The sequence below is a fragment of the Crocodylus siamensis genome, chromosome 8 (assembly GCF_052110815.1).
Source record: "Crocodylus siamensis isolate JL-2025a chromosome 8, ASM5211081v1, whole genome shotgun sequence".
NCBI lineage: Eukaryota > Metazoa > Chordata > Crocodylia > Crocodylidae > Crocodylus > Crocodylus siamensis.
In genome coordinates this window covers 74161337-74189136 of record NC_143402.1, presented here as the reverse complement: position 1 = coordinate 74189136, position 27800 = coordinate 74161337, and the positions used below count along the sequence as shown (strand labels likewise).

Below are 27800 nucleotides of genomic sequence, written 5' to 3'. Positions count from 1 at the left end.
GCAGAGGTCCTGTATCATTAGAACCATTCATACAGACCAGTTTTACAACACAGGGGAATGTAACAGACAAATCATACGTGATAGATTAGGGACTAACAAATCCACCAAAGCCCTGTGCAGTTGAGGCAGGAATACTAAAATACTACTTCATCAGTGACTTGGACGAGGGGGTGAAAAACACCTTGTTCAAATTCACAGATGACACCAAGATGTGGGGAGAAGTGGGCACGCTAGAAGGGAGGGACAGCCTGCAACTGGACCTAGACAGATTACAGGGGTGGGCGGATGAGAACAAGATGGGATTCAATACCGACAAGTGCAAGGTACTACACGTCGGGAGAAAGAACCAGCACCATACCTACAGGCTGGGGAACTCTCTTCTCATCAGCACAGAGGCAGAAAAGGATCTTGGAGTCATTATAGACTCCAAGATGAACATGGGCCGGCAGTGTGGGGATGCGGTCAGGAAGGCCAACCGCACCTTGTCCTGCATCCACAGATGCTTCTTGAGCGGGTCCAAGCAGGTGATCCTCCCCCTCTATGCGGCACTGGTCAGGCCGCGGCTGGAGTACTGCGTCCAGTTCTGGGCGCCGCACTTCAGGAAGGATGTGGACAACATGGAGAGGGACCAGAGGAGGCCACTCGTATGATCAGGGGGCAGCAGGGCAGGCCCTACGAGGACAGGCTACGAGACCTGAACCTGTTCAGCCTCCACAAGAGAAGGCTGAGAGGGGATCTGGTGGCTGTCTATAAACTGGCCAAGGGAGACCAGCAGGCAATGGGAGAGTCCCTGTTTCCCCCAAGCACTACTGGGAGTAATGAGGAATAACAGCCATAAGTTGCCGGAGAGTAGGTTCAGGCTAGATATCAGGAGACACTACTTCACAGCCAGGGCAGCTAGGATCTGGAACCAACTTCCAAGGGAAGTGGTGCTTGATTCTACCCTGGGGGTCTTCAAAAGGAGGTTAGATAGACACCTTGCTGGGGTCATTTGACCCCAGCATTCATTCCTGCCCATGGCAGGGAGTCGAACTTGATGATCTGCTCAGGTCCCTTCCTATCCTACCAACTATGAAACTAAGGTGCTACGCGTGTCTATACTTTCGGCCCTATAATTTCCTACTCTGGTGACCAAAGTAATATGATCCAGAGATTTTGTTGGTTTTCTCTAAGTAGAAATAATAATAATAATAATAATAAAAAATACAGATCATATAATAGCAAGACTGGGAGAAAATATGGAAGGATGGTTTTGTAGTTTCATAGTTGGTAGGGTCAGAAGAGACCTAGTTAAAGCACAGTCTGGTGATTCAGAAGAACAAAGTTCAATTCTTGGTTGTGCCACCAACTTACCCTGTGACCACTGACCAGTTACTTAATCTCTTTATTTCTTAGTCTCTTCAGCTGCAAAATGGCACTAACTCTTGCCTACCTCATCGGTATTTCGTGAGCTTTAAACCCTTACCAAGTGTTAAGCCCTCCAAAATAAGTACAAATTATTTTTATTATAACCCAACTTTAGTCATGTCTATGAATGTTGAAAGGGATTTCAAGAAAGTAAATTAATGGTAGTATTTTTTTCCCCATGGTCCTATGTTCATTTTTCTATTAAGGGACTCAATAAATTATAATTTAAATAACTCATGATATTTTCTTGTACAACATTTAGGTAGAAGTATATGCTTTTTTAATAATGCTACAAGTATTATAGGTAGAATGTATAATTTTAGAAGTACTACTGAAAACTACCTTCTTCGAAAAAGTTTAAACCTTTATTGTTGTTTTAAAACATCCAGATCTCATCTCCTTTAAGACATGAAAAATGACAAATAAAAATGTAAGAAAAAATACAACAAGGATACAGGAAAATGCACAAAAAACCTAAAGGTACATTTCAGAATAACCCCCTTACTTAATGTCTAACCAGAAAATGAAAATTAAAGACTGATAATATTTTACACTAGTAAATATGTGGTGACAATCTTCTGCACCACAAGGTGTCGAAAAGCTTGAAGGGTTGTGTAAAGCATTCCTATTATTCATAAGCAGATAAGACGTCCTACTTCTTAAGGTTTTTCATGTACCTTTCTATAACTGAGATAATAAGAGTGCTATTCAGATGCAAATGTGACAGAGTTCCACAAAGAATGGCAGGTATCATTAATACCCATTTCACAGATAGTTATCCCATGAGGCAGTGCAAATGAGCAAAAAAATGTTTTTTAATGGAAGTTTCCAGCTTTATAGCAAAAAAAATCCGATGGATTCTTCTGTAAGAACAGGAAGACCGAAAAAGGAACTCTAGATTTCATAGACATTAAGGCTGGAAGGGACCTCGGAAGATCACTGAGTCTAGCCCCCTGCCTTAGGGGCAGGAAATCAGCTAGTCAAAGGATCCCAGCAAGATAAGCATCTAAACATTTCTTAAACGAGTCCAGAGTAGGTGCCTGCACCACCTCTGGAGGGAGTCTATTCCAAGCCTTGTGGGCTCGGACAGTAAAGAAGTTTCTCCTCATGTCCATCCTAAAATGGTCTTAGAGGAGTTTGTGACCATTGAACCTTGTCATCCCTTGGGGCGCTCTGGTGAACAGGGTTCCCCCCACATCCTGATGCATACCCCTATATACTTATGAGACTTAATCCATTTAGGGTGTTCACCCTAAATCCATTCATTCTGCAAGGCTGCAATTTCTTGGGCAGGGTTCAGGGAACTAAAGTCCCTAAAGGCCACTATGCAAACAGAGATTTGTTCTGTGGGGTGTCCTGTTCACAGACTAGCATGCGTCAATTCCAGGCAATAAGTGAGAAGAATAGAAAGAAGATTCTTCATAAGCAGATAAGACTACTCCCATCCCAAAATAAAATTCTGTAAGGGAGAAATGCCGAGTTGCTGAACCATTGCCACGTGTGCATCAGGCAAGACTTAGAATCTGACACACAGCTATCAGAGGCGTGGCCCAACAAAGTTCTCTCTTGCATTCGCAAAAAGATACGTGCAGTCCAACAATTAAATCCACACGCATTAAGTCAATGGAAAAACTCCTACTACTTCCATGGAGACAGGATTTTAACCCCAAATGCCTTGGGTTGGAGAAAAAGGTCAGGACCCATGAAAAAAAAAAAAGTAGGGATGTTCCATTTAGCTCTGGTAGGAACAACATTCTAGGTACCAAATTAAGATGCCACTACAATATTTCAGCATCCTTGAACTTTGATTATAATTAGGAGTCAAAACACCAGTTTTTGAGGACTGAAGAGTATTTTTCAAGGGATTTTTCAAGAGATTTGACTTCCTTTTTTGTTAATGGGGTGACACACACATGAATTATGTTATTTGCAGCTGGCTAGTTTTCTCCCCATCTGGTGCTGAACACCTTTTATTTTAAAAGTTTAGGATTATTTAGCACCAACAGTGGGAAGAATGGTTAGTGCTCTGTGCTACATTTAAAATAACCTTCTGACATTGTATAGAGCAGTGGCTTGCAACCTTTTTAGATTCAAGGCATCCCTTGCTAGACTTGAAATACCCCTCTGAAAATGGGAATTCTTAGTTTTCACTCATTTTTTGACTCCAGAAAAATAAAACCTTGCATTGCAGAAAACCCACAATAGGCCAGGATGTTTTTAACATTCTGGATTCAGAGTTGAAATCTCTGGGTTTATCTTGTGAATCATTTTTGTGCCCCTAACAGTGGTAATGTTGTATGACATCCTGCAGCACCCCTGAAAGGGTCCCAGTGCATCCCAGGTGCCATAGCACCCTGGTTCAGAATTACTAGTACAGAGCCAGATAGAAAGCAGGGCTGTTGGTTGTAGCCGTGTTGGTCTAAGGACATAAGCAGGCAAGGTTCTTTGGGTAAATCTGATATCTTTTATTAGACCAACTAAATAGTTGGGAAGAGGGTGCTTGTGCTCGAAAGGTTGCAAAGAATAATTTTTCCAACTACTTAGTTGGTCTAATAAACGATATCACATTTACCCAAAGAACCTTGTCTGCTTGTGATAGAAAGCATGCATTTACTTAAAATGCTGTAACCAGCTCTTTTAATTTCATTCAGCCTGTTCAGAACACCAAAAGGTGAGAACAAACTGGGTAAATCAGATACAATGATCATTTCCACCCCCAAGTCAAATCCAAATTTTGCAGTACCACATCAAATATCTGTTCTTTCTACGAGATGAGGGAGCATAAAGGAAAGAGGCCAGCCCAATCATTTAATAAAGGATAGGGAATTTCATGATGATCTCATAAATTATTAGTGAGGGCCGTTGTTGAAGTCTCAGTCAACTGACGACAAGCACTCACTGCCTCAAATGTACACAGATGCAACTTTAGTTCAGTATCAAGCACAAGGCAAGAAATGCTAGCAATTCCAACAACTTGAAAAAGGACTGAGCTTGCTACCCCTTGTCTCTCATGGCCTTGGACCTTTAAGGAAACAGGACAGTCCGATTTGTGGTGGCAAATTCACTCAGCCTATGGCAATGTAGGTTCCATAAAAGGCCAACCAATACCACCTGCTGGGACATTTGGGCAAATGTCTTGCAATGAACAGCTAGTCAAATGCAGAAGAATCTAAAAAACTCTTTTGATGTCCATCTTGCTGCGATTCATGTAAGTAAGAAGGGGTCTTCTAAATTTCCCTGTAAACGAAAGCTTTTCTTTCTTTCTTTTTTTTTTTTTTTTTTACATACAAGTTTAGACTCTTTTGACAGTAGAGCAAATATGTTTTGCAAATTTTTTATGTTAGGATTAAACAAACAAAATGGAAATATTTCACCAAAACGTGCCGAAACAGAGCTCCCTGTGATTAATCAACCCAGTCATCAAATCCACCACCGTGCACCACAATTCCTCTGAGACCTGGGCATTTTGGCTTAAAATGCCCCAAGCACTGTCTCTACACAGAGAACATTTGTACAGGGGTGTAAGAACAGGGAATAAAATACTGCCACATCCACTTTAGAGCACGCTCCTGAGCTTACAGAGAGCGTCTGCCAAACAGTCCCGTCTAGTCTGACTGCAACAGAGAGAAACGTAATGATTACCCCGGGCAGACTTCACAAAGCTTTCTGCAACTATCACTGAGATTCCTGACTCGCTCTGACAGGTATTAGAATATTTATAAAATTCGAGTACTCTTTAAACTTTTTTGAGGTCTGTTTTTTCTAGTGAAATGTCACTTCTTCCTGATTTCTATACTCCCATTGAGCTAAAAAAGAATCATCTCTCCGGCAGAGTGCCCGAGCCCGCCAGCAGTATTTTCAAACAGTGAATGTTCAATTATTCAGTGAAACAAGACAATGGCACATTAGAAACAATCCTCAAGAAATGTCTTCATGAAGCTCCTTCTCTGTGTGTTTCTTAATTAAAAACCTTTTTGTGTCATTTCACACAGAATTTATAGAAAGAGCTAATGGTCTTGGAAAAGCGGAACTGTCCTCTACTTATAAAAACTGCAATTTGGGTAACCTGGTAGCAGCAAAGACCTAAATTTTCAAAACTATTTGCAAATTCAGCTGAGCTACCGTAAGGAGGCTGAATTTCCAGCAAGCGCTTTTGAAAACTACATCAAATTTCCAGCCCCCCAAATCACTTGTCACTCACGAAAATGGAGATTTTGCTGTAAGTGGCAAGGGGAAGAGGAATCAAAATGTGATGATGCTCTGTTCCCTGAATCAACAGGCACTGAAGAATATTTTGTGCACCACTCAAGGAGAGTGCTTTGAGCTAATTAGAAGTCTGCAGTAGAAACCGATCAGGGAACTCCCCCTGCCAGGGGAAACCAAAAGTGCCCTATATGTCCACTATGTGGCAAAGGACCAGCTAAAACCTATTAACTAAATCAATTTATCTAAGTGCGACAATAGACATCTTAGCTAACACAGCAAGGGCAGACCAACAATTTCCATGGCTGAAAGCGTGAGTCTGCAGCTTAAGCCACAGAATGAGACTCTGTTCGAGGGGAGTGTAACACATTATCCATGGTCATGTGTAAAGACGAACGCGTAAGACCAACTGACCAGTAGTTACCTTCAGGAAAAAGTAAGGAAAAAGTAAGCAAGCAGATGGAAAGTAAAAACTCCCCTTCCTGTTCTCAACAGCAGCAATAAGGTTATTTTAATATTCACTATACTCTTGACACTGTCCTGCTAAATACATTTTTAAGTTCAGGTTCCATTTTAATAAATGAAGTAAATAAAAGTTTGATTTTCCTTTTTAATTAAAAGTATTTGGGTTTTTGTCTTCTGATCCTTCAATACCATATGCATTTTTGTTATGACAGGGGATATCGAACAGAAAAGTGAAGTACAACATACAAGTAACAATTGATTAATATGTATTGTAGCTTTACTATTATGTTGCAGTCAGTGGAGCATGCCTTCTGCTTCAGAAACAAGCTGTGGGCACTGTCTCTGATTAACTTAACATTTCAACCTTTCCACTGAAAGACAAATCTTTGAAGAATAAGCCCTTTTTATTCTTAAAATGACTGTTTACATCTCCTACCAGTTTTTGGATTTCTTAAGTTAAATCCACAAGAAGTTAATTTACTCTGATCTTGCTTTGCTTATTCTAGGTTTATAGAGAAGGGATAAACAATGGCTTGGTGCTTTTGTTCCACTTTCATATGATTATCACAATGTTTAAATGAAAAACGTGTTACCTTATCAATCAGAATCCTGCTGAATACCCACATTTACTTGTGGTATTTTTATTTACTTGCAATATTGTCATTCCTGAAAGTTACTGTTATACCTGATTATAAAATGTAATGCCTTCAGTTTTAAGTATCGAGCCCAAATTAAAGAATGAAGAAATACATAAAGAATGCTTTAACAGTTACCAGGTGATACACTTAAGACGTGTGCTTGCTATTCTTCTGTGCCAGTAACAGCCATATTATGAGACTGCATGAGACAGTAAAGCCAAGGATGCAACTATCTCCTTAAGTGAATATTAGCACTTTTCACACATGTAGAGCTTTGCTCCGCAGGCCTCGCACAAAATTTCCCCTCCCTTGCTCCTGCACTCTGCATCAGTTAGCTACTCTCATGCTCTCTTTTCCCATTAAGTTCTTTCCTCAATTTGAATGGCCCTACCAGGCTCAGGGAATACTGCATTTCTGTGTTTTCTGTCTAGAAATATCTTTCAGGAGTATATGGTCTGCTTCTTTCTTGGGTAGAAAAATGGTGCTTAGGAAACCCAAATATTTTAATTTTCTGTCTTTGTGTGATTGCATCTCTGCTAGTATTGACAGACTTTAATCAATGAACACATACATCATACCTGCATCTTCCAATGGAACATAATGCAATTGGGTCGCCCACCACAGCTACCAAGGACTGTGCTCTGGTAATGGCAGTGTTGAGAAGTTTGTAATTGGACAGAAAACCATAATCCAAGTCTTCTGTTGAGTCCTCCAGTAACTGCTCTTTTCTTTTAATGGGTGTTTGTTTGTGTTTGCATGTATGCCGGGTCCTCACTGTACTGAGAAACAAAACTCTAAACTGCTTTCCTAAAGAAACGGGAGAGAAAAATTTGCAATAATCGTAGCCATTTTCAGCTCATAATGCAGCCAAACGATGGCACTTCCTAGACAGCTTTTGCAACTTGACATTTTACATGCAAGTAATTCTGGAGAGCTGATACTTACTTTCACATAAGAGCTTTGTACAAGAAGAAGAGTTTAACATTTTTAAATGCATTTACACAACACTTCTCATTGCAAGAACAATTTGTCCTTTTCAAATCCTCATTTCCCATCCCTGTATTAATCACTCCATAACTTTCTGAAGTTCTAAGCACTTCTACAAAGTTAAAGAATCCTATTGCCATCAATGGGATACTGTGAAGAAAAAAGAGCCCAAGGCTGTAGTTTTTTCACAGGATCAGAGTCCTGGATCGCACACACTTCAGGGTACAGCCCTTGTCTGCATATTAGTTTGTAACTGAATTACAAAGCTAATTTAATTTTTAAAAAGGATAAATTCATCAAGCCATTCATGTATTGCTTCTTGTACTATGTGGTGGGATACTATTTAATGAGCAGGTGCACTAGACAGATTTTGTTCTGCCCTTCATAGACTGGATATTATTTCACCTCATCTTTTTATTCTGAGAGAGTTAAGATAAAATAAGACTAACTTCTCACTCTCCCATATGTTATTTTGTTCAAATTGTCACTATCACATTCTAACTGTAAAGTACAGCCAAATACTGGTACATCTCAAATTAAAAAAAATATGGGATCAGAGTGAAAGAGTTTCTGTAAAACACATCCTGAATTACCTTTTATAAAATCACATGGATTGGGATACTACATACAGAGATTTCAACTGCATTTCACATTTTTATCTTTGCTAGCAGGTCCTGAGGACAAATACTTGCTACTTACCCTGAACATTTAGCACTCTTTCTACACTGACATCAGACAACCTCTTTTTTCGAAGTTCTGCCCGAATTCGGAACACCTGATCAGCATATGGTGTTACAACACCTATGCTGCCATCATCCAATTTGCCCCAAGCTACAGGCCATTTTCTTCTCAACTCTTCAACACGTTCTACTACTTCAAACACCTGAAAAAAAAGAATCATAAAGTTTCAGTCAAGAAGTGTCTTTGAGGTCAGTGCCGTACTTTGTGTGAATACAGAAATTGAATGTCACGGCTGTATAGGATTTAAGAGACAATATATTATAGGTCATTCTTATTACACAACCAAAAATGCTACTGTATTCTGCAGTCATACCTCAAAACTGTGCATCTTACAAGAGTATGGCCAGAGTGCTTGAGGTGACTGTTGTGGCACATTACAAAACAATTCCTGTTAGGATATATGGTTTTTGAGCAAACAGTAATCTTTCAAGTTCTGAGTCAGGAAGACATTAAACATAGTTTTTACTTTAATTTTCATGGAATAACTAGGATACTTACACGTGTTTAAAGGATTTGTACGTCAGGCTCTTACTAAACAAATCACCTATGCTTATAGCTAAATTCGTTAGCAAATAATGTATATTTTATATATTTTTTTAAAACTATGTGGTTTGTTTGTATGCTTCATGTAATACTTTAACATCTTTACAAGACTGCATCTGCATCTACTATCAATTGACTGGAGAAAGTCCACTGTACAAGACTGAGAACGATGGGTGGTAATGATAGATCAAGTAAAGAACTTCCCTGGGCATAAGCATAAACTGTAAATACATTTTTTTTTCTGTCAATTTTTTAGTGTAGAAATGCACCAGGAAACTCAGGCTACGCATATCTGCCAGCTCCATACAGGCCCCTAACAAACAGCTCTATGGACCACAGTTTGAGAATCACAACCACTTTCATTTAAAAAAAAAAAAAGGGCGACAGTACCGTTCACTCAAGGACATGTTTATAAGCCTGCCATAAGTAAAACATTACTTTTTCATGAAGGAGCAGGTAGCAAGTAAAAGATGTTTTTATTCCTTATTGTTAGAGGTCAGAAAACTTGTTTTGAGGCTTACTCTTTCTCCTGCTGAAATCACTAAATCTACTGATTTTAAAATGAGCAGGACCAGGCCCTTTAAAAGTTAAAGTGGGAAATAACTCAAAATATATTACAAAAGATACAATGATGGTGATGATGCTTATTTATTTATTATAGTACGGTACCCACTAAGGGCCCAACCTGGAGGGGAATCTCTTTCTGCTACATGCTGTCGAGAATGACGGTAAGGACAGTCTTTGCTTTGCACAACTCAGATGAAATGAGTTGGTTCAGTTGGTCAGAAACAGAATAAAAAAACAGAGCCCAGTTCTCCTGAATCTTATTTATTGGGCCACTTTGCTGCCCCCCAAATTAGGAGCCTGTTCTCTGCCCGTTTTATTGTCCGAAAATTCCTAGTTCTCCAGTAGCTCAGATGAGAGCGGCAGGCACCAAAAGCCATGCACTTCTAAGGCAATTCAGCAATGCTTGTTAGGAAATGCTGTTTAAAGTGAACACTGCAAAATCCCTTCCCATAAAGCCCTATAGTTAAACATTCAAAGTGGTCCTAAAGCCATTTTTAAATATCCTTTATTTTCAACTTCCGTGTTACTTATTTACATCAGCATTTATAAAACATGCACTTAGTGCTAATCCACAGTTTAAAACACATAGCATAAAAAAATCATAGCATACTCTTAATAACTGACAGCAAACAAACAACCTTCAAGTTAATTTTCTCCTACCACCAGAACGGGGAGGAAGCGAGGAATCCATTTTTTCTAGACGTGATTCATATTTTATGCACAGTTACTTAGACAAAGGTCTGTGTGAAAAGTTGAGGGTTGAAAACAGACCCAGTCATTACAGCTATGCTTCTCCGAGTCCCCGATGCCTGACGACGCTGAGTGAATCGCTGAGCTCTGCTTGAGCCACCGCCATCAGGATCACGTGCAAAAAACCTGTGCTCAAATGGCTTAAACATGCTAAAAAAGAATAAGTATCTAAACCAGGGCCGGGCAATTATTTCGGGTAGACGGCTGCTTAAGGAGTTTTGGTGAGCTGTCGAGGGCCGCCGGGTAGTCCCGCCCCTTGACAGTTGCCCCGCCCTCTTATTGCCAACTTGTGACTGGAAGTCCCACCCCCTAGCCCCTGATCTTTGCCACCAGAAGTCTCTCCCTTTGCTCCCCAGGAATACTCCTTTTGGGAGCGGGGGTTGCCATCCTAGAACCAGAAAAAAACAAATCATACACTAAAAGTCACCAGCCCCACGCTCCGGGCTCCCTCCCAGCTGCAGCCCCCACCCCTGCTGCTTCTCCACCTGCTGCCCGGAGCAAGCAGGAGAGCAGGGAAGCGAGCAGGTCCCCGGGGGCTGCAGCAGCCCCACACAGATGCTGCACGGCGGCCAGCTTCCGCTCACGAGGGTGGGAGCCAGGCAATAGGGTATTTGTGGGGAGGGGAGGTGCTGTGTGTCCATGTGGGCATCTCACTTCTACCCTCACGGGCAGAAGGGCTGAGTAGGGCACAGTTTGCTGGGGGACTCCGCGAGCCAGATGAAAGTGTTTGGCAGGCCGGATCCAGTCCGCAGCCCGTTTTTTGCCCACCCATGGTCTAAACAGAAAACTTCTGCTCTGAAGACAGAGCTGCTTTCAGTTCTGCTCTGCATCATCAAATTGACCTCCTTATCACTGAGATGCACAGGATGGAAATACTGGTACAACAACAGGAATTTCTAATAACCATTCCACAATTTATTTTACTCAACATCTATGTTCTCATTCAATAGCTGTTTATTTAGCTATTTATAGTGTCATTGAACAAGGGTACCAAAACCTCAAACTCACTTTTGATGGCAGTAAGTACCCTAGATTTTCATCTCTTTTCTACCCACCCATTTATCATGCAAGGTTTCTTAAAAATCGGTTTAGTCTCTTTCCAGTACTGACACGCTATTTTTCAAATTAGCATGCCAAGATTTTAACTGGCTGTGGAGCAATATTTTATAAGCATTTAGCTTGCGATGAGCACATTTTGTAAACCAAAAATACAATCATTCTTGGTGAAATTACAGAACAGAAACTCCAAAGTAGGCATTTGAAGAAACAGAGTAAACATTTGTTAGAGATTTATCACAGGCTAAGAACTATGGCTGCATCTTCAGCTGGTGTTAATTAGAAAAGCTCCATTAAAGTCAATGTGTGCCATGCATATTTATGCAAGATGAAGAGCTAGTCCTATTTTTAAATAATCTTTTTTTTTTTAAAAAAAAACTAGCTTAACTGTCATGGCAAGCAAGTACTGGAACAGATTACTAAAATATGGAAAATTCTCTATTATTCAAAGTCCTTAAGATCGGAGGTCTTTCTAAACAAAAAATACTGAAATTGCTGGGTGAGATTCTGTGGCCTAGAAGTCAGTGGTAGCCAACCTTTTTAATAGGTGTGCCACAGAATAGCCCCTCAACCTCCCCGAGTGCTGCTCCAGGAAGAGGGGAAAGGGAAAGCAGAGGGGTACAAAGGAATTCAAAGAATTCTTGTCATGTGCAACAAACACAGCCTACAAAAGCAAGGAAGCATGAACCTCTCTAATGAATATATTCAATGTTTTTAGTTTCTGCCAACAGGCATAAAGCTGCTTGTACCATTATGCTATTTCCTCTCACCTTCTGGTTTGCTTGAGAAATGGACTGACAAAAACAACAGAAGCAGATAGGCACAACCTATAGAGCAGGGGACTAAGATTACAACCAAAGTCAGGAACAGTTTGCTTTTAATAATACAAGTTTTTAGGAGTGTCGTAAAAATATATCGGTAGCATTTCTGCAAGCCTTGCAAGTCTAAAAATCCAGTGCTTCTGGATATTACAGCCAGTAATAAAATACAGAAATCACATTTTTCAGTCTGAAACCTTATAGTTTCTTTTAAGCACAAGACAGACAGGCTTTTACATTTGTCCAGTGCCTACAGACACTAACAGTATACTGTATTTGAGAGGGGCGGGATAGATAATCAACAAAAGCTAACGGTAATAATTCTCCCTTTTTGTCTGAATGTTTCTTTTTGATTTAAGCAGCTTTTGTCCTTCATTCTTGCCTATGGCTACTAATGACTCAGTTTTCAGCCCGTGGCTGAAATGAGTGATTCTGAAGGTATTATAAGATCTTTCACATCCTTTTTCATTTAAGGAAAAATGATATAGGTACATTAATGAAAGAGGTCAGGAGCCCTTAGTTTCTTTGTTCAGTGAAGTGTCCTGAAGTCACTGAGTATTAGCTGGAGCTTCTTATTTCAGCAGATCTCTTACCAAGCAATGTCAAAACAAATGCAGCATAACCAAGTTAAAAACTGTCCATCAGTTTAAATGCATTGTGGTTAATAGACAGTAGATACACAAAGCAGTTAGTTTAATGCTTGCTTTGCAGTGAACACTCTACTGTGAAATTGCAAACCACCTTCCACTGTAATCCTTTTCTTCACTTTTTCAAAAAATTAATAAATATTTCCTTTAGGGATGACATTTTCCATGTCCATCACAAATGGGGAAGCTTGTTGTTCCTGCAGTTAACTCTTTAGAGAAAATCTATTCAGACATTTTTAGGAGGAATCAAAACCTCAAAATTCAAATAGGGATTCAAAGCCTGTGGGTGTTGGGATTGGGGTGTTGACACATCTTTTACAAGGTGAGGAAAATAGCCCTACCGTTTTCACACTGCCATTTTTAAACTAATAATTCAAAGAGGGAGGAGCAGTGAACCAGGTATGCAAATGAAAAGGACTATACTGCAGTCAAAAGCTCGTCTATATTTATCCCAAACATGCAGCCAGTCCAATAAAAGCTATCACTCTCAGAAATCCCTGCCTCTATGGAAATGATAGTCATTCTGGAGAATATCCATGACAATGTATTAGAGAATATCTGGATAAGAAAAATTATAGATGACTAAAACAGAACAAAACAAAACTGTAGGAGCCTGATCTAAAGCCTATTGAAGTCAACTGGCATCTTTATATAGACTTCGGTGGGCTTCAGACTAGTTATTTATTGAAGTAATCTGCATAACAAAGATTGAATATTTCATTGATATACCAATAGCATGATCCCTTTAAATAAATAAATATGAATATTAAAATATAGCATTAATACAAGTAACAAGAGGAAATTGGGAATGAAAAAACCTGGATCTGACAATTACAGAAAGTGAGAGCAATATGGCTACAATCCAAAAAATCCAAGCTTTACTTTAGATTTTAAAGAGAATTCCTGGTTTGCAGTTGCTAAAATTAAGCCATTACAAATTAAGCAGGGGTGGGTAAAATGCAGCCCGGGGGGGTGGGGGGGGGGGAGGGGGAGGCAGATACGGCCCGCCAGACCATTCTATCCGGCCCACGGGGCCCCTAAAAATTTAGAAAATTAATATTTATCTGCCCCTGGCTACCTGTCATGCAGCCCTTGATGGCTTGCCAAAACTCAGTAAGCAGCCATCCGCCCAAAATAATTGCCCGCCCCTGCATTACAGGGTCACTAAAGCTATCTGGCAAATCATTTTGAAAAATTAATAAATCTGAGAAAACTGTACGCAGCAGGCAGAAAATCTGCAAAAAGATACTTGAGGATAATCTATGTCTTCTTAAATACATAGAACACACAAACCAATGAGAAGTTGAAACAACTCCATAAGTGCAAGGTGTTAACAAATCTTTGTTAACAGATTTGGTATTGAGGCAGATAAAAGGCTTAAGCGTATCAGGAATTCAGGACTTTAAAAAGCAATTAAAGGTAAGTCTAAAGAAGAGTTACCTCTGCATTGTTATAGAAAGCCGTACTGTTTTTTTCCTGTACATCTTCTCCACGTGCTGTGAAAAAAGTCAAGGGGTAGAAATCTTTGTGTGCTGGCTGCTTCCCACTTGCCATCAATTTGCCCTCATAGAAAAGTTCAGACGTGTAACTGCAATGAGGCAAAAGACAGAAATGTGTAGTCTACGTTTGATCTCACAGATCACTGACAAATTATGCAAGCAAAGAAAATAATGTTTTACTTTGAAATGAAACCACTATTCAGTAACTGATTTCTTTTTAGTGTTATTTTCACATTACAGGCAGAGCTGGAAGTGCCACTTAAAACATTTTTCCCATACTTCCCCTTACAAGACCCTATTTTCAGTTGCTTACAACACTGCCAAATTCTAAACGTCTGACTTACAGTTTTCCTATGCATGGTGTCAGCCTGAGAGTAAATTATTTTGTGCAAACAGGTCGGGCATTTCAGAGCACAGGAGCAGGAATATTCCCTATTTGGATTTCCTATTTAAGCAAAGCTCCTGCAACTGTTTCAATAAGAATTTCTAGTGCCTCCAAACTTTGAAGTAAGAGGTTTAAATTGGGCTAACATAACAGCCTGATGTCAAGGATGCATCTTTTGCTCTTGTGCAAAAGAAGAACCTGCTGTGTTACAAGGGGTTTGAAAAAACTTCCATTTGCACGTGCAAAACAAAGATCAATTCGTTTCTTCTGCACTGAGCATGCATTAGCACAAGGATGCAAGGGCTGATCAGGACTTTCCCTGCAATTGCTAAATCTGAGCCATTGTAATGCTCAAATAAAGACAACTTGCTGAAACCTGGGCAATGAAGAAAGGAAGCTGTGTGTAAGAGGGATTGAGCACCAGATTTGGAGGTGGATGAGAAGTAGGCTGAAGCTGGCTGAACAAGAAGACAGGACAAGAAGCCCAGAAGGACCAATATGCAATCATTTAATTAAAGGGTGTACCATAATGCACAAGGGGCCAAATTAAGATACTGCCATTAACTGATTAATTAATCCTGGCATTTTCTAGCTTTTGACTGCCTGACTTTGCAACTAATATTTTCTTAACTGAGCCTTCTGGATGTAATAAAATGAAAAGACATTCTACCTTCAAACAGGAAGAAATCCATCACTATTCATAGTGCCCTACTGTCTGCAACAAACACACCAGATACAAACAGTTAAAAGTGGACTCACACAAACAGGGAAGGCGAGGGGACTACTATGACAAAATTTTGTACCCAAAAATTATCTTAAAACAAGTTCTTATGTAAGAGAAGCAGGATATTTCAAATGAGAAATCCTGTTGTATGAATACGATACAATTCGCACAGCTTTACAACTTAAAAAGGGGCCACTGTGAACCCTGACTAAGACACCAGGAGTACAGAAAGGCATCTAGCTGTGTTAGTCTGAAGTCAGTCAGAGGGCAGAGTAGAGATGCAGCTCTCTAGACTAACCAAACGAGAGAGAGAAAGCACGCCTGAGCGAGCGAGAGCACAAGCTCTCACGAACACGCGTCTACTCCAAGGGCATTCCTTCTGCCATTCCACCTCTGATGAAAAGCCACTCGAAAGCTAGCAGCTTTGGCCATGAAGACTCCCTGCCTAGAAAAAAGAAAGCCCTCAGGTGACAAACACCTCTCCTCCAAACTGTCAGGTAAGTCTATTGTTGCCAGGGTGCCCCTTCCTCTGTGCCGATCCTCTGTGCCATCAGCGACTCTCATTTCTGCCTCAGTCTAAATCAAAGCCCAGCAACGTTAGGAAAGACAAAAGGTGCCTGGATGGATGTGGGGAGATCTCATGAGACAACCCAGAGAAACTGTTCCCTTAGAGGCCATTAAGAACAATGTGCTTGTTTTTACTGTATTGAAAAAAAGGGAGGGCAGGGGGACCTCTTAGGATAGAAAAAGCGGCAAAAGGGGAAAAGGACAAGGTGCAGAGGAAACTTCACATGCTCAAAACTGAAGTTAGCTTCTTTCTAAGGGATAATACTGCTGACTGCTGCTTAAATCCAGCAAAAGAACATGAGAAGAAAGTTGCAGCTTCCTCGTACACAGTGTATGAAACATACTGACTATTCAGTAAAACCACTCGGGCATGCCAGGTGGTGCAGAAAACAGCAGCCCAATTATTTAGCTGTGCTTCTTGCAAATAGCATATTGTATCTCTGATCAGCATTCCCTCTGCACTGGTTTTCACTTTATTCCTAGGTGCAACTCAAGCTAATGCTCTTGATATACATATACAAAGCCTTGCAGAGTTTAGCTGAAGCAGCCTACTCCTGCTCTCCTACGGCAGAGGCAGCCTACTCCTCATCTCTTAACCCAGCAGCTGATCTCAGCTTTAAGTCTGAGCTGACAAGTCCCTCAGAGCTCACACGAGCTGTCAGACTGACAGCTTAGGCATCCTCAGTTTCTCCACAGAACAGACAGCACATGCAATGGCCAGTAGTAGTAACAGCAGCAGTAGTACTGTAGTGCTTTGGGCCTCACTTGTGGACCAGTACTGGCCCAGTGCTGTAAAATACAGAACAAAAGGCAACCTTGACCTGCAGGTTCGGAGTGAGCTGCATGTCCAGTAACCATGCTCAGCCAATTTTTGCAGACTGCTATTATCCTCATGGCACTGGTCTGAGTTGGGGACAAATACCCAGGGAAAGCCCAAAAATCTAATTTCATATCTGCCATCAAATCACTGTCTGATAATAACTTGAGATCAATACTGGCCACCACTGAACTACACCCGGAAAGCCTAAGTGCAAGAATTTGTACACCTGAAACACACAGCTAAAAAGATCTCTATCCCTCAACTGGTTCACACCCCTTCTTGTTCATAATTTCTGGAACTGTATCCAAAGGCAGTTTACACTGGCATCTATAATACTTTATTCCACAGCATGCATCAAATTAACTCTTAAATTTTGATTCCGTCGTGCCTTTAACTTCTCTGCTTTTGCTGGGAAAACAGTAAATTCTAATTAATACGATTGGAAAGCGACAACATATTCTTCACTAAATGTTGGAGGAAAGCTTTAAACTTCAACATTTTCCCCTTGATTGCACTGATTCTTCTTAGTACAGCTCATGGATGAGTTAATTTACACTAGCGACCATTAGTGTGTCACAGCACAAAAATACCAAACAACTGAGAAGTGCGTCTTCAAAGAAGTAATATCAGGATAATAACAAAAAGACAGACCCAAAATTGAACTTATTTTTTTGCATGTATTTACGAAGCTCTGAGATTTTGGATTGAATGTGATTATTTTTAACTCGTTCATTTTTCTAAAATTTTAAGGATCGTATAACAGTTATAATATACAAAAAGTATAGATAGCTGATTAATTTCAGTGATACCTAGATTTTAAAAATGCACTGTATAAAACAGTAGTAGTTGGAGCACTGTAAGTGTTGGTTGGTGTCACTGGCTACTATCAAAGTATTTTTATAAGGGTGTCAACAATCAAGATATAGCAAAAGACTGATGATGCCTTCCAGTTCATGCCATCTCCGTGAATGTCATCTGTTCTTCAACCACAGAGACTGCATCCCTTTCTGAGGCAAGGAAATAGCTATGCAATATCTATTTCAGCATTGTTTGGCCACCCAAACCTGCTAGTGTCTTCAAGACAGTCACCTATTAACCAAATACCTTGCAGAAAATTGAGCACACAAAGAGAGGGCTAGGTCTCTCCTGGCTGACATCAGCCAGAGCATGAAAGTCTTGTAATCCAAGCACCCCTCCTGAACCGGCATCTCAATCACGTGAATGTAAAAATACACCTTCATCTTCTTCTCAGCAGTTTCAGAATTCCAAACATATTTTTAACTTTCTTATAAGTCTCATTATTTCACAGTAGAAATATTTGCTTACTGATTAACTTTTAAAATATGGAACTAAGATTTTATTATGTAAATAGTAAATGCAGGTGCTTCTCTCCCTCTCTTTTCAACTGTACTTGACACTGAAATGACCAAGTTGTTTTGTGTCTCCAGGCTCATTTGTCCCAGTCAAACAAAAGTGTGATACAGTGAAAAAGTTCACACCTACTTGATGATAGCTTCATGGGAGCGATAGTTCTCACACAGTAAGATCCTGCATGGAAACTCAGCAGGGTAGTGCTCATACAGCCGATCAAGTAATGAAACATGAAGGTTTCTCTCCCTGGCAAATTCACTGTAGACAAAAGGACTGAGCTGTAATAGACACACACATACAAAGAAAATTTAACTAAATGTGTTAAATTAGATTTTTGTGGTCCTAAAACAAAAAATCAACATCAACAGAAAGATGGTCAAATAAACTCCTTAGTCTTTTAGTGTTGTTATAGCGATACTAAGAATGCATTTGGCTATAGTTTCAATTCAGAGCTATTTCAAATCATTCCAAAAAAACACATTTTTCTACTGCACAAAAGCCAGTTTGGTTGTACATGAATAATGGAACATTCTGTACTTATGTAAAGATGAAAGAGGATGAAACCGTGTTTACATGCTAGTGGGATAAGACTCTTGTGTTTAAGTTTCTCTGATATACACTGCAGATACCAGTGACATCTCAAATAACACAAGAAGGTACATGCCCTCATTTTGCAATTCTATCACAATCTGGGGATTTCTTTACGTCTTACAAAAATTAAGGTGTTATGCCCATGTTAGACTTATTACACCCAATTACAGATCAGTAAATACAGAAATTAACAGGATAAAAACCATGTAGCAAGTAACTGGGAAAAATGGGAACATAACCCAAATGCCCTGTTCACCAGTAAACTACTTTAACCATAAACCATGCCTAAGCTGCTTCTGTGATGAGCAACGTCTGATGACGGTTTTCCTTCGCCTTGAAGACAGTGCAAGATAGTGGTCTGAATTCGAACCACGTGGAACTGTTACCTTGGTTTCACTGACCAGTTACCTTCCCTCTCCCTGCCTCCTTTTCTCCAGCTATAACAACTGGTGATAAAATTTACCTACCTGCATCATTAAAACAAAGCACTGCATCATTTCTAGACTTACCTAGCTCATAAGAAAGGAAGTATGATCCAGTGGTTGCAGCCTAGATTTAGACTTGGGTCCAGCGTTACTTTGGGGAAGTTACTTAATCTCTCAGTGTCAATTCTCACTACAAAATGGGGACGCTAGCTTTTCCCTGCCTCCAAGAGGTTTTGTAAGATGTGTTCAAGATTGTGAGGCATTCGGATACTACAATAGGGAGGGCCAGATAAGTTCATTAAACAGACAAACATAACATAATATCTATTTTCTGGTGGAAATATCATACTGTATAAACTAAGCTCAGCATTAGGAAGCCTTGACGCTCTTACTTGCATATGGTCTCCAGCCAAAACAATTCTTGTGTTTTTATTAGCTAATGCCAGAGGCATGATCGTCTCACACTCCATGGCCTGTGCAGCTTCATCCAACAGAATATGCGTGAAAAACCCTATAAAACAGATACATCAACAAATAAATGATAATACAGGTATTATAAAATAAACAAATGATGACAGGGTTTTATATTATGGTATACCCCAAAAGAAAACAGACATACATGCCACATGGTTTAAACAAAGAAACATCTAATAAAAATCAGAGAGAGTTGGGTAAAGCTTTTATTTTTACAGAAGAATAGATTTATTAGACAATTGTAATTAGACAAACTCATGAACTAAAGCTTCTTACAGATGATTCTAAAAGTATTTTGTATTTTGGGAGTCATCTGGAGGCTTTATTTAAGTATGGATAAAAACATTATTATATGTTGAGAAATGGTTCTCACAGCTTTAAAATGCTGCATTAGAGAGCTATTTTAATACAACATCCAAGTGAAATTATATGTAACAATATAATCATAATTATTTGAAATAATATATTTTACATAACACATTGGTACAGCTTGAATATGCATAGCTGTAATCTTTACACAAAATAAAGAGACCACATGCAAAATTTGAAAGCTTGAAAATAAATATTTATGACAAGTCTATCCATAAGGAGTTAATTTTAAAAATATCTTTAAATAGATTAAACATCCTCTAAATGTCAGATGATATTTATTTGTGGATCAAGGAAACTGATAGGCCTTAAGCAGCCTTTGCCCCAGTAAATTACTCTAAGACATTTCAACTCTAATTACAGTCTAGATGTACCAAATTAATCTCTTTTTTTTGTGTAGTGGAACTAGTTGTTTGCAAAGCTAAACAATCTACAAAAAATTCAAAAAACCTACGTATGAGTTCTGAAATGTAATTATCTGATAATGATACAAAAATATATACTGCACAGGAAAAACTAGATTCTACAGCTACCCCTATCCCTAGTCAGAAAAGCATGAAGTACGTTCTTAACATTAAGTACATGCTGAAGTGCTCTGAAGAGTCACATCCTGACTGACCATGTTATAGATTCATAGATTGCGAGGCCAGAAGGGACTTTGGAAAATCATCAGGTCCAGCCCCTGCACCAGGCAGGAAAGACAAGTGGGGTCAGGTGACCCCAGCAAGGTGACCATCCAATCTCCTCCTGAAGATTTCCAGGGTAGGCGATTGCACCACCTCTACAGGGAGCTTATTGCACAGTCTGGACACCCTGACTGCAAAGTTCTTCCTAATGTTGAGCCTGAAATGGTTTTCCAGGAGTTTGTGGCCATTACTCCTGGTTTTCCCCCTGGGGTGCTCTGGTGAACAGTTGCTCACCGAGCACTTGATGTACTCCCTTAGTGTAGCAGTAAGCTGCTACCAGGTCCCCTCTCAGCCCTCTTTTCCTCAGGCTGAAGAGTCCCAGATCCCTCGGCCTTTCCTCGGATGGCTTGCCGTGCAAGTCTCTGATCATACCGGTGGCTCTTCTCTGGACTCTCTCAAGCTTTACCACGTCCTTCTTAAAGTACGGTGCCCATTACTGGACACAGTATGCCAGCTGCGGTCTCACCAGTGCTGAGTAGAGCGGAAGAATCACCTCCTCCTTGGTTTTGCTGGAGATGCATCAATTGATGCATGCCAGGGTATTATTTGCCCTGCTGGCTACAGCATCGCACTCCCAGCTCATAGTCACACTATGGTCAACTATTACCCCTAGGAGGTTCCTTTCATTTGTGCTGCTGGTCAGTTTGGTGCCACCAAGCCTATCAGTGTATTGGGGGGTGTTCGTCCCAGCTGGAGCACTTTACATTTCTTGATGTTGAACTCCATCAGATTCCGATCTGCCCAACTTGCCAGCCTGTCTAGGTAGCCTGTCTTCAAGCATGACCACGCTTCCCCATAACTTGGTGTCATCCGCAAACTTGGCCAGTGAGCTCTTCACCCTCACATCCAAATCACTGATAAAGATGCTGAAAAGTACTGGACCAAACACCGATCCTCTGAGCGATACCAGTGGCCACTTCTCGCCAGAATGACACTAACTGTCAGAAAAGTTAGTAGTTGGAGAATTTCTACTGAAATAAGATCTAACACAAGAATATTCAGAATTTTCCCTGAACAGCACTGCATCCCAAATATTCCAGCTTGTTGCCATTCAGTTCTGTGGTGCCTTTTTAAAATTACCTCCACGTTTAAAGAAATAAAATTCAGAATGTGTTCACAGTTAATCTAAAAGTCAATTAATTTTATTTTCAACACATGGTAGCTTTATAATATTCACCAATTACAAAAATTCACACTTTCCTATATTTCTCTGAATCTAAGATAGAAAACCAAACAAAAAGTTGAGGTGTTTCTCATTTTGTGGGGAGAGGGGCAGGAGAAAGATCTAAGACACTGGCAAATATTACAGAAGACCATTTCTTAAAATATTTGAAGCTCAATAGTCTTTGAAATACTCTCACCAGGTTCAAGATCCAGTTGACAGAGATACTGTGAAGTGTTCAAAGTAACAACAACTACTCGTTGTTTAAGAATATCTTCTTTCTGTGGCATCTGAAAGGTGGAATGTGTGCTTGAAATCAAACAGTACTGATGCACAACTGGGTGGACAGTCTTTACCCAGCGATTTCTGAAATATACCCTAGAAAAGAAGAGAGGGGGTTACTTTCTAGGCAACCTGAACACAATGACAATTTAACATTTCTTAAGCTAAGATTCTATTTTCTTATTAAACAAAACTGATTATTTTGGAAGTAAAATTTTGCTACTGTGTAGCATAATAGGATTGAGCATTAATACCTTAAGTCCTGACATTTATATCCACAGCTCTTGGACTTAGGACAACAATGAATCATACAACAACTATAAGAGTATTGCGATTTATGAAACAGTAAGCCCAGGTGTCAGGTACATATACCTGCATGGTACAGATAATGTACTTCATCTAAGTTGTGCGACTGATGTTCTATTGCAAGAATTAATTTCAGCTCTGCAAAACTTTGACTTGTTTGACAGTCCTGTTTACCTTCTATTTTATTTCAAACTCAATTCACTAATACTTCAGGTATCTTTCATATCCTGAAATACTTATTTGTATCCAAATCCTGCAAACTCACAGAGGCTTAGGGCTTCAAAAAGTGCTTGGAAGGATATTGCCAAAATCTTTTTCTTTTACACTTTTGTACTATCTTTAACACCTGGTGGAGGCTTTGTAAGCTTGACAATCAAATACGAAACATTCATCATTTTATCATGAAGGGCCATAATGAAGATGTGCTATGGGTACGTCTACACATCATTATACTGCAACATTGCTCTGTCACCATACTTTACTTCTTCCTTTTGGAAGTACTAAAGCATGGCATAGTACAGGCAGTTACTGCGCCGTGTGCGTGGCGCATATGTAGATTTTGCCATAGCGATCACGTGAGTCTACATGTGATCACCAGCTACATTGTAGCAGTGGCGCACTACACCTAGGGAGCACATTGCTACAGTCCTCCCAGCATACTTCAGTTCATTTTAAAAGGCCATACTACATCCTGATTCCAGTGAGGATTTCTGCTTAACAAAGGGCAGTATGATATGACCCAGTGTATGGAAGGATCAATGGGAAGGGTGCGGGAAGGAGAAGACAGACCCAGTACAGCATTCAAAAACAAGTAATCCAACTGATGAATGCAGAGCTATGAGAAATTACACCAGCTGAGAAACTGGCCCAATGATGTACAAGCGCTTGTCTACGTGGGTACCCTCAAATTAATGTGAATCAATGATAGATTATGAATTTTAAGTGGATTGGTTAAATTGAATTAAACATTACCTTAAACTCCCATTCAGAATTAAGACAACACTAATTCCAAATTACTTTAACTAACTTCCAAGGTAGGTTAAAAGAGATTGAAATAAAACCAGATTAATTCAGAATGAGATGGTACACTGGGACTTTATGCAGCTGAATTAATCACTTTTAAAACTCAATTTGAATTAATACTTCTATATACCATCATGTATACAGGTCCTAAATTAATACATATATACTCAAAACAGTATCTATGTACCTACATGCACAAGACTGGCAGATGTGAAAGCTTTTGACAGTCTACAAAGGTGCCCATGATTGAAGATCTTACATATCTATAGCTATGCTTCATGAAATGAGAGAGAAATCATTATGAAGGTATTCTTAGTTCAGAATCTGAACTTACAAGTAATAATGTCTCTCCTGACCAATAAGGACAGAATGAGATGCAAAGAGATGCAAATGCACTGTTGTACTCCAAATGACTTAGTTATTCATCATGGCATAAGAATTCAAACTGATATTTAACCAAATAAAAATAGAGTCAAACTTAGATTCAGTGTACAGTGAAGTAATTTACTTCTGACTTACTTTAAAGCATAAAGATTAAAAACTTTCTAATGTCTTAAATAAACATTTATCACCAGTAATCAAGCTATTACTCTTTGAATTGATATGTGATGTTTTACTATAATAATGCACAAGGAACACAGTTTTTCAGCTAAACTAAAGGATTGGGAGTGAAGATGCCTAGGTTCACTTAACTTCTGTATGATCCTGGGCCTTACTCTATTAAATGGGAATAATATTTATGTACTCTCCTCCTGGAAGTATTGTGAGGACTACTGAGTCCACTGTGAGTTTGTCTGCAAAGCTCTCTGAGATTCCTGGATGAGAGATGTTATTAAAATGCACAATAATATACTTACTAGACATTATTAAACTATGCACTGGTTTTTATTACTGTAAGTGCAACTGTGCGATCTGCACATTGGCTGGCAGCATTTCAAGGAGTATCATGGCTCAGTCACTCCGTTCTCTTATTACAATGCAAGATCAAAAAAAGTACTCTGCAGGATTATTCACACTAGATGTCAAACAAACAGGTAACTGATTTGGGAACTGTCATGATGTTAGACAGTCCTAGTTTTGGTCATACTTAGAACAAATCACCTTATTATTTAGGCAATTTGGATTTACAAAAATCTACTTTTGTAATTTCAGAATCAATTAATAGAGTAAGGCCAGAAGATTCCATTCTGATTATCTGTGTTGACCTCTATAACAGAGACCACAGACTATGATTTCACAGCAAAGTAATACATCAATCCATCAAGTGGCTACACTGAAATAGAAAGCCTGTACACTCATACACAACTCCTTTTTCTGAAGAAGGCACTGTCCATGTTACAGTACTGTTTCTTACTACTCTAAAAAGCAAAATGGATAAGCCTGTAATTATCCTGAAACCCATTCGTTTTTCTAAATGTGACATCTAACGTTTTGAGCAAATGTGCTTGCTTCTTTAGAGAGCTACACTAATAAAAGGGACACAGAGGCTAGGGACAGAGATTCAAAAAGCCTGAGCCTGAACTGATTCAATCTTTGCAGGTTAATCTAACCTACCTAGGTTGAACCAGTTTGCAACTGCACAGATATTCCCTCTGGACTGAGGAAATGCAGACATGTGCCTGCAGTGGCTCAGGCTAAAAGCCAAGGGGCGCTACAGCAGCTCTCCCTTCCCTTTCACAGTGCTGAGCGTAGGGGGGCATGGCCAGGCCCCAGCAGAACCTCTGATTAGGGAGGTATTTAAACCCCCAACCTGCCTGCACAGTCCCAGGCTTTTCCCCAGTCACTGCTCAAGCGGTGGGAGTGTTGCCAGCCCCCGGCTAGCACTCTGAGGCAAAGGGGGTGTGCAGTGCATGCATCTGTTGATGATACTAAGCATTTCAAGCTCCCCATTTGTTCATACTGTCTGCAAACCTGATAGGCGAGGGAGCCAGTAGGAGTTGGTAACACAGTATTTATCAGCCCACCAACAAAACGGAAACCTCTCTCATTAATTCAAGCTCTTCTTAAACTGCTTTTTCCAAGGAAGGAACGGAGGGACATTACCAGGTGACCTGTTGATTGGCTCCCAAAAGCTCTAAGTAGACACTGTTCTGTCTGCCTGTCCCAGTGAAATTGGAGACACATACACACACGCAGGCACCTCTCAGCATTAGCTAGCATACTGCATACCTAGAGTCCATGTGGCTGGGGGCTGTGCTGTGGAAGATGTGGGGGAGAATCCCTGCTTGAGCAGCAAGCGAGGGTAGGGCAAGGGGAAGGAAGGCAGACCCTGCTATGCCTGGCTGAAGCTCTGGCTAGGGAGCAGAGGGGCAGGGCCAGCTCTGCACTCTGGAGCAGACCAGCCCTGCCCAGGGTTGCAAAGCATCTGGGATGCTGGGGGACTCTGGTTTAACTTAAACCAGGAAGGGGTCTGGGACAGACATTGCATAAACCGGTTGGACCCAAATCAGTTAAGGCTGATACTACATTCAACTATGTTTAACTTAAACCAGTTTTAGCCGTTTTGAAACTGGCTTATATGTACTGAACTTCTAGTCTGTTACAGGTTTAAACTAGTTTCTGATCACTTAAATTGGTTTATGTGTAATGTCTGTAATGTCTGTCTCTAGCCAGAACCCTCTTCGTTCCCTTAAACAGTTACAACAGAAGAGAATGTGTCCCAGTGTATCTACCCAATGTTAATCTGATTGTTTTCTTCGGTTTCTCCATGTTTTAGTACCATTGCTGACCTCCTGTTAAAACTGTTTAACCTGAGCCAACACTCTAAGGTGTAAAGTAATAAACTTCCATTGGCAATTAAGCACAAAAATCAGAAAAAAATCTTTCCCCTGAAAAAATCTGAAGCTCTGAGAAAGAAAATACTAAAACCATACAGTGAGGTAAGTGTCCTACAGAAAAGGAAAAAGCACCCATGTGAAGTAACTGCCCTTGAAAGGCAAATTAGAATCATGGTTTCCTTTTCAGTCCTCTTTTAAGGATTAGATATGGTCTAGATGGAACTTCTGAGAGAAAGGCAAGTAGCTGAAGCAACAGACAGCCATCTTGTAAAATCCATCTTGTAAAATCAAGGACTCCAAAAATGTCATGTTTTGTGTTCCAAAAGGTAATAGTCAGACAGTTTCTGTGGCTAAAGATATGGTTATTCCCGCTGAGGACAATTTTCTCCCCCTAAAAAGGATCCAATTTAAGAAAGTGTAAACTGAAAAACAGACTGAGCAACTGACTGGTATTCTGCAAGCAGCCCTGTCACAGTTTGCTACACATAGCCACGATGACATGGTAAAGTGACTTCAAGACCATTAGTACCATTAAGCATAAAGAAGTTCCTCTTTGATGAAAGGTATCAGGGTGGATAAAAATCAATGCTGGTTTTTTTTTTAATAGAAAAAATCGGATTTTTTTTATGTAAATCGTATTTTTTTTATTTCATCTTTTTTAGATGCTTTTTAAAAAAATAATAAACCTATATAAAGATAGTTTTAATGTAAGTTATGTTAAAGCTCAAAGATATCTTCACAGAATAGAGATTATAACTTCTAATTATATACTATTTGAGACAATATATTCATGTAACCTTTTTAGAAAAGTTTTATAAATAGGTCACAACAACAGGCCACGGACTATATTAGAGGCTCAATCTTATGTGGTTTGCAGAGGCTCCTCTATAGCAGTGTTTCTCAACCCATGGGTTGCAACCCAAAAATGGGTAAGAAGAATATTTCAAAGGGTCGTGAGTGGGGGAAGGGATAGGGAGGGAGCTGTGTGGCTGGGCTGGCGACACCAGGACTTGTGCCCCATGCTGGCGGGTGCAGGGCAGCCGGGAGATGCTGCTCGAGGGGCGGGAGGGGCCGTGACCAGGCTGCCTGGCGCGGCGCAGGAGCCCCAGCCCAGGATGGGTGTGCCACAGGCCTCCCCCTTCCCTGCACAGGGCCAGACTTGTTCCGCTGCCAGCCGCATGAGCCAGAGCTGCAGCCTGCTTTGGCCCGAGCAGGTTGGGGGCAGCCGGGGGGCCCCCTTCAGCAGGGCTGGGGGCTGCAGGTTGTGAATAAGGGGCCCCAGCATGGCCCAGGGAAGCAGGGGTCTGTGAGCCGGGCACTGGCAGGGCCGGGGGGGTGTGGGTTGGGACAAGCCATCAATCTTGGCAAATTGGTTCCAGTACGAAAAAGATCAAGAACCACTGCTCTGTAGATTAGTAAAAATTAAAGAAAACCACTCTCTCCAGTGGGACTCACTGCTCAGTCTAGAAGATCCCAGTAAGCATCTCTGTGATGCTTAGTTTCAGTTCTCAAACTGT

General features: G+C 40.3%; 1 protein-coding gene across 2 annotated transcripts in view; it reads right to left on the bottom strand.

Annotated features, from left to right (window-relative positions):
• The window catches only part of HELZ (helicase with zinc finger), a 170273-nt gene that overhangs the window by 56384 nt on the left and 86089 nt on the right, over positions 1-27800 (bottom strand). For both annotated transcript variants that reach the window (XM_090059492.1, XM_090059493.1), the window contains exons 16-21: positions 22095-22273; positions 19597-19715; positions 18321-18466; positions 14263-14410; positions 8400-8583; positions 7292-7520 (exon numbers count right to left, since the gene is read on the bottom strand). In XM_090059492.1, the coding sequence (XP_089915618.1) occupies positions 7292-7520; positions 8400-8583; positions 14263-14410; positions 18321-18466; positions 19597-19715; positions 22095-22273 (1005 nt within the window). The remainder of the gene's footprint in view (positions 1-7291; positions 7521-8399; positions 8584-14262; positions 14411-18320; positions 18467-19596; positions 19716-22094; positions 22274-27800) is intronic.